At 38.6% G+C, this 11,830-nt stretch overlaps 1 protein-coding gene across 1 annotated transcript; it reads left to right on the forward strand.

The window, feature by feature from the left end:
• Positions 1–9,744: 9,744 nt before the first annotated feature.
• On the forward strand, positions 9,745–10,993 carry LOC103515032. The gene is made up of 3 exons (XM_017446467.1): positions 9,745–9,807; positions 10,062–10,388; positions 10,761–10,993. The coding sequence occupies exons 2-3, from the start codon at positions 10,100–10,102 to the stop codon at positions 10,991–10,993; spliced, it is 522 nt and encodes a 173-aa protein (XP_017301956.1). The 5' UTR covers positions 9,745–9,807; positions 10,062–10,099.
• The last annotated feature ends 837 nt before the right edge of the window (positions 10,994–11,830 follow it).

The following is an 11,830-nucleotide window of genomic DNA, read 5'->3' on the forward strand; positions in this document are numbered from 1 at the left end:
TGAGGGGCAGTAGAGAAGGAGGAGGGAGAAAGATAGGAGGAGAAGGAGGAAGAGGAGAGGAAGGAAGAGGAATAAAAAGGAGGAGGAAGAGGAGAAAAGAAATAGTAGAAGGAGGAGAGGGAGAGGAAGGAGGAGGAGGAGAAGAAGATCTCTTTTCTCGTTTGTTTTTTCTTGCTCAGCAGTCTTATCTCTCTCTCTCTCTCTCTCTCTCTCTCTCTCTCTCTCTCTCTCTACTCCCTTTCTCTTCTTTTCTCTCTTACTATTTATTTCTGCTAGATATTTTTTCCTCACAAATTAAATGTTTGATAACAATAATAAGTAATAATAATAATAATATTGAAGTTTATTTTATGTCACATTAACAATTACCTAGATTGCTAGAAACTTCAACAATAACCATTTCATCCAATTAAAAAATATTCTAGCTAGATAGATACCTAGTAGGTAGGTATAGCTACTTACCCACCTACCTAACCAGATGCATGAAGTCCTTTGGGAGTGGGCTGTTTTTTTTTTTTTTTTTTTTTTTTTTTTTTTTTTTTGGTGGGGTTTTTTTTTTTTTTTTTTTTTTTTTTTTCCCGAGGTATATATTAAAAGAGCTCATTTTAAAAAGAAAAAGTAGATATGTACCTAGCTAATGTAGCACAATTTCTAGAGAGGAGGGATGGGATAAAAAATAAAAAAAAATAAAAAAAAATAAAAACAAATAAAAAAAACCTATTTTGGGTTCGAAACTTTTCAAACCCCTGTTTCTTTTTCCCTTCCCTCCTGTAACAAACATATTTACACGAGGAGGTATTTTTTACAGTTGCGCGAAGGTATTACCTACCTCTATCTCATGACACGATGGAAAATGTTCCATGACAAGGTATACGGTAGGTAGGTAGGTATGTAGGTAGGTAGGTAGTAGGTAGGTATGTAGGTAGGTATAAATTGAGGAATAGCGTGTAGGTAGAGGTTATGTGTGCTTCCACGCTCAACTAAATTATGCTCCCCCATTAATCATACGAGGCAGGGCCGGGGCCTAACAAGCCAGGTGAGGAAGCCCTCGGAGATAACTCTGACTATGAGGGACTCCTGGAATTTTTTACTTCCTTATCCTATTAGGAAGGAAAGTAATGTAATCGGATGAAATATTCGATGGTCAGTTTTTTTTTTTTGTGCCAAAACAATATTCCCCTCCCCTTTACTTGTTTTTTCCTTTTTTCACTACTACTCGTATACGTACATAGATGGAGCTCCTTTTTTCCTTCCTAGGTAGCGGGTTCGATTCCCGCCCGGTGCGGATTCTATCCTAGAAACAGAATAAGTTCCGTTTTCGGAACAGCTTGCGGCTGGCTTGAACCCCTCCCATCCCCCTTTAGAGCGGGCCTGATACGAGGTAGTTTGGGAGTAAGAAGTGTTGAATAATATTTAGAAAGAAAGCAGGGGAGAGAGAAGGAGGAGAAGAGGGGCAGTAGAGAAGGAGGAGGGAGAAAGATAGGAGGAGAAGGAGGAAGAGGAGAGGAAGGAAGAGGAATAAAAAGGAGGAGGAAGAGGAGAAAAGAAATAGTAGAAGGAGGAGAGGGAGAGGAAGGAGGAGGAGGAGGAGAAGGAGAAGAAGAAGAGCTGAAAAATGTGGGGAGAAAGTGTGTGCGAGTTTGGTAGTTTTGTGAGATTTTTTGAACGAGATAATGCCTAAATAACATAAGAAGGAACTTATAGGAAGGGTAAAAGGTAAAACCTAGGCTATTTTTAGAAATAACAATTATATTACCTATAGGTAGTTTATTTTAGGAATATTTTAATGATTAAAATTAAAACTACCTAGTAGTTCGGTGAACTGTAACAAGTGACAATCCCTTGGAAAACTCAAGGACCCTGCGGGTAGTCGCGGGTACACAAGTTGCTGGAAAATTCCTGCCATTAAAAGTATTTTTCAATGAAAAACAAAAAGTTTGCCCACTCTGGCCAGCCTAGTTAGCTTGGTAAGTATAGCGCGTCTGCCTTGTAAGCGCTAGGTCGCGGGTTCGATTCTCGCCCGCGGGGCGGATTTTATATCCTTAACAGCTGATAAGGTTCGGCCGGCATTCTCTTATCCTGCTTGTCATTACGACGTATGAGCATGGAAGATATGCTCCAAAAAGAAGAAGAAGAAGGAAAAGAAGAAGAACAAGAAAAGAAGAAGAAGAAAAGAAGAAGAAGAACAAGAAGAAAAGAAGAAGAAGAAAAGAAAAAGAAGAAGAAGAAGAAGAAGAAGAAGAAGAAGAAAAAAAAAAGAACGGCTGGCTTTCACCTATCCTGTCTTCCTTCTCTCTTCGATTTCGGGACGATAAGACCATAGCAGTTACAGTTCCTACTGTCAAACCTCTTAAAAAAAAAAAAAAAAGATTCAAAGCTCCAAATCAACAAAATCGGAAATTCTCCGCCTCAGGTCCCCAAAATGCAAAATTGGTTTTTGGCCAATCTCAAGAAGGATGTGTAGTAGTGCGGTGAAATTCTTTAATGCATTCCTAATCTTATTAACCATAGGTATGATATATAAATCGATTTCGGGTGGGTCCGTGAAGGATTTTTTTTCCAATCTCGTACATTCGACGAATTTCCTTTTTTTTGTGAACGACAAATTATTTTTCCGTATAAGTAATGTAGTAGACAGTCGTGTGATGTTCACACCATATTCTTCTCTTCTCTCTTCCTATTTCTTCCTCCTCCTTCCTCTCCTTAACACTTGGAAAAAGTTGTAAACAAGTTAACAACCCTATGGATTTGAGTGGGAGGGGGAGGAAGGAGAAGATTTCGAGTTTAATGAGAACTAAGAACAGGAGGAGGGGAAGGAAAAGTGAAGAGGGAGGGGGGGGTGATTAAGAGGAGTAAATCTTGCGAAAGAAGAGACAGAGGGAGGGAGGGAGAGAGATAGGAGAGAGAAGAAGGGAGAGAGAAGGAGACGGATAGCGAGATGTGAAGAAGGAGAAAGGGAGAGAAACAAGGAGAGAGAAAATTGTCGAGGAGGGGTGAGAACGGTGAAGAAAGGAGAGAGATAAGAAAAAGACAAGGAGGAGGAGGAGGAGGAAGAGTATAAGATTAAAGGGATGAGAGAAATTAGTTGGATTGGGGAGAGAGAGAGAGAGAGAGAGAGAAATTAAGAGGGGTGAGAGAGAGAGAGAAAGGCAGACTTGTGATGAGTTGTGAATTCCTAACATAAACATGTAATGTCTTCTATAATGTAAGCATTACAAGTAGAGACGATATCTTGGAAAAACTTTATAGTTAAGCAAACTGGAAAACTTCAACCAGAAAACCTTGACATCAGGGTCTATATTAGGGGTTTCTTAGTGGTTAGTGGATAAACTCTAAATTCGACTCTAAATTCTCTAAAACTGAACCACCTCTCCGATTATTTTATAAAACATGAATCACCTCTCTCTAAATTCTCAAACCCTCATCCTCTAAATACTAAACCTTCTCTCTCTCTCTAAAATCTGAAACCCCTCTCTAAATTCTCTAAACATGTGAGCCTATTTGAAATTATTCTCTAAAATATAACCCGCCTCTCTCTAAATCAGTCCCGGGGATAAACAGATGGATTAGCGCAGACGAAAAAGTTTGATCTACTACCTTGAGTCCTTGACTGTTTTCTCTGGAGATGTTCTCTAACTATCTCGTATACTAACCACAAAACTTGTTCACATACATGATGGCAAATCCTTCAAAAGTTCAAAGTTCGGCTGAAAGTTGTAATGTGAGGAGCAACTTGTGGGCCAAATATCTTAAACTTGTGGGCCAAGTTTCTTAAACTTTTGGCCTGAGTTTCTTAAACTTTTGGCCTGAGTTTTCTTTTCGAGTTTCCAACCTTCTCTTAATCTCTTCCCGGAGGAGATGTTAGATGGTGGTGAATGTTAGGTGGTGGTGAAGGTTAGGTAGGTAAATATGTACCTTATTATCTGGAAGAACATTCATCTGACACCTCAATTCATCAGGCAGGGTGAGTGGACCAAATGTGGACCACATGTTGAGTGCACTATACAAAGGTCATATGATTGGAGAGTTTTTAAAAAATGGTTATGTACCTAACTTTAATTTTCTAAATTGATTTCGCGTTTAAAATAGTTATCGTATTTGTTTCACTGGACTTCTAGGGAGGGAGGGATACTGGGGGAAGGGGGAAGTACATAATTAATTTCACGTAAACCCTATACTTGTATTTATCTCCCTATAAACCCTATAATAGTATATCCCTATATTCTCTCAAACAAGTTAAAACTTTTTTCCTTGAATTTGAACAACTCCACATAAATATACCAGCTAGTTCCAACTAATATCTACCTGACAGCTACTGCTACTTCCTACTGTTACTTTTACTGCTGCTGCTGTTACTTTTGATACTGCTGCTGTTACTGCTACTTCTACTACCGTTACTGCTACTATCTCTACTGCTGCTGTTACTTTTGATACTGCTGCTGTTACTGCTATTTCTACTGCTGCTGTTACTTTTGATACTGCTGCTGTTACTTTTGATACTGCTGCTGTTACTGCTACTTCTACTACCGTTACTGCTACTATCTCTACTGCTGCTGTTACTTTTGATACTGCTGCTGTTACTACTAGTTCTACTAGTGCTGTTACTTCCGTTGGTAGTGCGTCTGCCTTGTAAGCGCTAGGCCGCGGGTTCGATTCCCGCCCGGGGCGGATTTTATCCTGATGGTATAATGTTCTTTGTCGGAACGGCTGGCTTTCTCCTATCCTATCTTCCTTTTCTCTTCGATTTCGGGACGATAAGACCTTCTATCAAACCTCTTAAAGTTGCAGTTCCCTCTATCAAACCTCTTAAAAAAAAAGTCAAATAGACTTTCGTTTAAGTACTTAGTAAGTACTACTTACGGATGGTATGGTGTATTTTACTTTCGGGAAACTTTTTGAAATGGAACTACCTATCCTATCTTCCTTCTCTCTTCGATTTCGGGACGATAAGACCATAGCAGTTACAGTTCCCTCTGTCAAACCTCTCAAAAAAAAAAGTCAAATAGACTTTCGTTTAAGTACTTAGTAGGTACTACTTACGGATGGTATGGTGTATTTTACTTTCGGGAAACTTTTTGAAATGGAACTGATTTCAATGGCGTGCCATCTTAGGTTCAGTACAGGCGACATTTCAGTTTTCAAAAGAGAACCGGTTCGGTTTCCGAAAGTTTCCCGAAAGGAAGTTAAATCACGATCCGCCCACATATCTGCCACTATTACAATGTATGAATATGTTTTATCAATGTTTCGTGTTGTATGTTTTATTTTCTGACAGCCAGCAAGCAGCGTTGCCTTGACGTGTGAACAAAGTATTGAATTTGATTATTACAGAAATAAAGTCTACATGTTATTAAACTTGCCAGTGGCGCAGCGAGATTTCTACATGGCTGGAAAACAATGCTTCACTTTCTCTTGATAAATTGACTTCCTTTCTCCAAAAAGTGGCACTTCTGGTAATTGAACTTGTGGCTTCTGAGACAGCCACCAGATCGGTCATAGGCTTTTTACTTTTTTTTTTCTTCCTCAAAGAGCGAAAAAAGGTTTCCTACAATTGAGGCTAAGGAGACACCCTTTTTGAGAGCAACTAATATGCATTTCGGGACATATTTTAAAATCTTTCACTGAGTTGTTAATCTTTTGTGTTTTTCCTTTTGAAAACCTCTCCACACGCTACTGATGAATCTCGTTTTTTTTCCGAATCAAAAGCTAAAACATTTTTGTTGAGGTTTCTCCTGGTATGACGTGTAAATACCAATACAAATACCTATACATAGAATATGTTTAGGAAATGTAAACCATATTCTCTATGTATCATACACATGCGAGGTATATCTCTTAATTAAAAATTAGTAAAACAATCATTGCTAATTGTATAGATAGCCAAGAAAATTTCCTTTCTAAATCAATTAAAGTCATGCCAATAACTTTCATAGAAAAAATTAAAAAAATCAAAAAGTGATTTTGGGGACCAAGGTACAACCAGGCACCCTACTCTAAATTCTCTAAAATTGAACCACCTCTCCGATTATTTTCTAAAACATGAATCACCTCTCTCTAAATTCTCAAATGCATTTTCTCTCCTGTAGGCAGTCTGGGTCATATTGATTTTTACAGCAGGAGAGAAAAACATTGGTAGTGATGTGTGTGTACATACAAACATACATTTTTCATGTTTATTGATTAGATGCAGCAGGTTATTATTAGGTATGCAATATTTGCTCTTCTACAGCCTCCAGGTTTCTGCCTCTTTTCTCTTTATTTTCTCTCCCTTTTCTTTCCCATTTTCATTCTTCCTCTCCTAACGCTTCCTCTCATTTTCCTCTTTCTCCTTCCCCTATTTTTTCTTCTTCCCCTCTTATTCCTTTTCACTTCCTTTCGGTTATTTGATCTTTATCATAGGTATCTACTCTCTTTTCTACTGTATTCTTTCTTGCTTTCCAGACAGGTAAGTAAAGACCTGAGTGGTATGAAATTTTGACATGAATGCGAAGTTGCGGTATTAGAGGTATTTTCCAGTCTTTTCGGTCACGGTCAGTTTTAAACAAGGTACCTACATAGATTTTACCATATTTTATGTTTTAGCAGTTAGGTTACCCCCTATCAAAACCCCCTTTTTTAATATTCGTCTTCATTGAACATTTGAACAAGGTCCCAAGATTTTTTTTCTTCTTTTTTTTATCTAGCTTAAGGGTAAAGAGACAAACAACACATTCTGATCAAGTTTATCTAAGCTGACAAGGAATTTGTGGCCATTGAAATTATTTTTGAGGAAAAAAAAAACTAAAACCTCCGTTGGAAAAAATTCTTTTCGGAGAAAATTTGCTATCATGTCCATCTAAACAGGACCAAAATCCAGGATTTTTTTTTGTCTCTTTTTCTTCTCCTCTCCTCCTCTTATGCGAAAAGAAGGATAAAAAGGGCATAAGAAGAAAAACATGTGAAAGATACCACCATGATCTTTTACATTCTACTCTTACATTCCTCTCTCTCTCTCTTTTCCTCTCTCTTCTCCTCCACCTTCTTCTACTCCTCCTCTTTTCATTCTCTTTTTCTTCTAAAATCCTTTCATTAAATTCATACATGGAGGGGGGATCTTTTTCAATATACCTAACGTTTGTTTACAAAAAGAAGAAGAAGAATATATGGTAGGTAGAAAAAGCAAACAGAGAAAAAGTCCTACGTAACCACAAAAATTAAATGAAGTAGACATAAGGAAAAGTTTTTACTCGTAATCAAAAAATGTGGAGCAAATTATTTGGAAAGAAGTTTCAAATAGAGAGAGAGAGAGAGAGAGAGAGAGAGAGAGAGAAGAGAAGAGAGAGAGAGAGAGAAGAGAGAGGCGGGGAGAGAGGGGAGATGGTCAGTAAATGAGGGACAGATGGACAAATGTATACGAAAAACTTTCGAGGAGGCAAAAAAAAAAAAAAAATGGGCTCCAAATATTTTCTCTTGAACTTTACAAAGAGGACTATACCTGCAATACTACATATATTCCCAACATACAACAACAAAATATGTAGGTAGGTACATAGGTAGGAACATAGCTCTATATTCCCAACATTAGATCTACACTTCCCTTTGAATCGATCGTGCTTCAAGGAAACTTTTTTCTGTTTGAGATCTACCTACTCGTACATGTTCACTAAAACATGAAGTACCTATGCACCTACCTAAGTATTTTGTAAAAGAAAAATTTACACAGGTATATCTACTTTATGTTTATACCTACCTGTTCAAATTTAAATACCTCTAAGGGTCTAAGGTAATAAGAGATTTTTTTTCTTTCTCTCTTCCACTTTTCAAGCCATTTTCTTAAGCCTTACTAATAAAAGTAATGAAACTCTCTCTCTCTCTCTCTCTCTCTCTCTCTCTTTCAGTTCAAATATCACAACACGAAAATGAAATAAGTACCAAGAAAACACTTCGCAAGAAATTAAAGTGTACAATTTCTCCCTCTCTCTCTTTTTTTCCTTTTTCCATTAAAAGAGAAGAGAGAGAGAGAGAGAGAGAGAGAGAGAGAGAGAGAGAGAGAGAGAGAGAGAGAGAGAGAGAGAGAGAGAGGGAGAGAGATACAACAGTACACATGTATAAGAGGGACAGAGAGAAAGAGATAGAGAGGGGGAGTAGGATAGAGTGAGAAAGGAATTTTAATATTGTAGGCTTTTGTGCTTCTGAAAATTGAAATTGAATTTGCTCTCCTCCCTCTCTCTCTCATTCCATCTCTTTCTCCTCTCTCCAGGATAGAGTGAGAAAGGAATTTTAATATTGTAGGCTTTTGTGCTTCTGAAAATTGAAATTGAATTTGCTCTCCTCCCTCTCTCTCTCTCTCTCTCTCATTCCATCTCTTTCTCCTCTCTCTCTATATTTATTTATCCAATGTCTCCCATTCCCCACACCTTCTTTCCTTCATACGGACCCCATTATTACTAGGATCTCAATATTGCAAGAACCAGCTAGTGTTGTCCAAAAAAGACGAACGAATGTAAATCAGACTTCTCCACTGATTTATATTTTATTGCACCTTGCATACTCGAAAAATAACACGGCAACTATAGAATTAATAGAACGGTCTTAGGTCCAAGTCTTACACTCGTATTTATGAACAGTAAATCAGACTTCTCCACTGATTTGTATTTTATTGCACCTTGCATACTCGAAAAATAACACGGCAACTATAGAATTAATAGAACGGACATAGGTCCAAGTCTTATTTATGAACAGGAATGATCGTTCTTAGATCAGTCTCAAGTCAAATTTGACCAATCAAATGCCTTGAGACTATGCTTAGCACGAACTTAAGAGCCAGCATTTTGTTCATAAATATGGGTGTTAACACTTGACCACAAATAACACAAAACGTCGTGTTACAGTAACAAAGGAGGTGCATTTTCCTTTTTGGAAACTGACCACTGCTCCATTCTTTTCCCTCCCCCCAAATAAAGAACATAATGGGGAGACCTTGGCCGTTAAGAGAAACTTGTTAATGTGTCTACCCATCAAGTCATCAGAGCCTGTGTATTCATTTAACTTCTCCGTCAAACCACATGGCCAGAAAACGTCCTCCACCCTATTTTTTACTTTCTATTACACTGTGCATGGGGAACTTGTGAGAAATAGTAATAATTAGAATTGATTCAAGAGGCCGACGACAAACGCCGACCCCATCTGAACATGGGAAAAGGCGAAGAAGAAGAAGAAGACCAAAAGTAAATTGATAGAGGCCGACGACAAACGCCGACCCCATCTGAACATGGGAAAAGGCGAAGAAGAAGAAGAAGACCAAAAGTAAATTGATTTTTTTTTTCCTCACTAAAATTAAGTTATTTCTAGAATACAGGTAAGGTAACACAACCCACCAGCCTTGTATTCTCATGTTATAAAACACAACATTCTCTTATCCTAAAGCAGTGGCTCTCAAACTTTTTTGTATGGCGCCCCCTTTGGGCATATTCTCATTTTCTTCACGCCCCCCCTACCTTACCAACCCCTCGGTATATTATTTTTACCTATGGGTTTTATGGAATAACAAAACGAGAATTTGAAACTTTGAGATTTTTTTTATATTCAAGTAAGTTGTAGGTTACCTATTTATAGGTTTTATGAAATAACAAAACGAACCAACCTTAGTGGCTCAAGCAGTTAGCGCGGGAGCGGGAGGAATTTCAGAACTGGAGGTTTATGGTTCGAATCCCTCATAAGGTGAAACAGCAGTGATGATAAGCACGTATCTCAAGATAGCTGGGGCCAATCATGAATATATACTTGAACAACTTGATGATAGGATCGATGAAATAAAAACGAAAATCGGTAAGTTTTTATTCAACTTCATACCTCCTCTAACTGGTTAAATAGAAATGAAGTGTGAGGACATTATTTTCCTGCAGGTCTCATATTATTCGGAAAATCCAAGTTGTATACATTGCTTCTGCATATTGTTTGTACATATCTAATATATGCTAACAATCTATCTTGTGTAATTCTGTCCAGTACGTATTGTTCTATACCGGGGGAACTAGAATAGTAGGAGTCTTCCTCTCTAAAACTAATCTTCTCTCACTCAGGGAGCCTGTATAGTAGGAACAGCGCCCTTTTGCATAGGATGAACAAAGTAGACGACTACATCAAGCGAGGAGCAGACATGGAAACCCGGTACGTTATTGAAATCATGGGCTATCCCTTCGACCAGGAGAAAATTCCTCCCGAAGAATTCTTGGGACTACTGGCCAATGCTTTGAACATCAACTTCACGCAACGGCAAGTGAGGGGTCTACGTATGGCACATGGAGTCAAACGTTCTGATGCAAGGCTGATTGTAGAATTTGGATCCGCCAAAGACAAGAAAACCTGGCTAAGAGCGTACAAGAGGAAGTTGTACGAAATCAGTTGGGGTAAGTGACAATACTAATGAACATGCCCTTGGGTAAAAATATGAAAGCATTTGATATGTGAAGGTTTTATTTGAGGGAGGGTCGTGCACTTGGTCGCCTGTATAAGATTTGATATGCGGAGGTTTTAGTTGGTGGTCGTGATTTCACTCCAACTCACTTGGTCTGCTCCTTAGCTGAATGAGTGACCGCCCCATTGAAACTCACTTATTTTTCCCTTTATCTTTCCCTCCAACAGGAGATCCAGAAAAAGCTTTCGGTACCAAAGAGACCTACAAGTTCATCCAGCACAAAATGGTTTACCTACAAGACTTTCTACCTACCCTGTGCGAAATACACGCTGTAGGGTTTTCCCTCTATCTTTCCCTCCAACAGGAGATCCAGAAAAAGCTTTCGGTACCAAAGAGACCTACAAGTTCATCCAGCACAAAATGGTCTATCTACAAGACTTTCTACCTACCCTGTGCGAAATACACGCTGTAGGCCCGGTGCCGTTTGCTATTAACGAATATATGTCGCCATATAGGAAGAGGTTACTGTCCTATGCAAAACTATTGTGTGCTGAATACAAGTGGCGCAGATGGATTAGCGCAGACGAAAAAGTTTGATCTACTACCTTGAGTCCTTGACTGTTTTCTCTGGAGATGTTCTCTAACTATCTCGTACTAACCACGAAACTTGTTCACATACATGATGGCAAATCCTTCAAAAGTTCATAGTTCGGCTTAAAGTTGTAACATGAGGAGCAACTTATTGATGTGGGCCAAATATCTTCTTTTGGCCTGAGTTTCTTAAACTTTTGGCCTGAGTTTCTTAAACTTTTGGCCTGAGTTTTCTTGTCCGCCTAATGACGTCTTGTCTTCCCCCATGGAAGAGGAGAGTAAAATTGAAAGTTTTTTTTTTGACGATTTCTTTTATGTGGCAGGATTCTCCTGAAGGAGCTCTTCCACCCAACAACAGGAGCTCTTCCACCCAACCACATTTTTTTTTAAGACATTACTCAGGAGACTTCTTGACACTTCTTGTGAATTTGTTTTGCTTCGCCGTAGCCACAGGTGGAAAATTTTGTTCAGCCAAAACCAGTTGGCCTTATTATTGCTCCCCTATCCTAAACCTACCACTCGACACTGGTTCCTGGGTTACAAATGGTTTCTCCCATTGGAAGTTACAAGTTCTATTTTATTATTGCTCCCCTATGTATTCCAGATAACACACTTAACTCACACAGCAAACTTTACTTCTTGCTTTTCTTTGAATTTCTGCTAGATGTCGTTCTTTGTCTCTTCCTATCTCTCTCTCAGCTCTCTCTCTCTCTCTCTCTCTCTCTCTCTTTCTCTCAGCTCTCTCCCTCTCGTGTCTTCCTACCTTTTTCCCTTCAACTATTTTGTCTAATGGAGAAAAACAGATTCTTTTCTCCTATAATATTTTCAAAATGTGAGCACTCA

Source organism: Diaphorina citri, unplaced genomic scaffold (genome assembly GCF_000475195.1).
Source record: "Diaphorina citri unplaced genomic scaffold, Diaci psyllid genome assembly version 1.1 scaffold1260, whole genome shotgun sequence".
Classification (NCBI taxonomy): Eukaryota; Metazoa; Arthropoda; class Insecta; order Hemiptera; family Psyllidae; genus Diaphorina; species Diaphorina citri.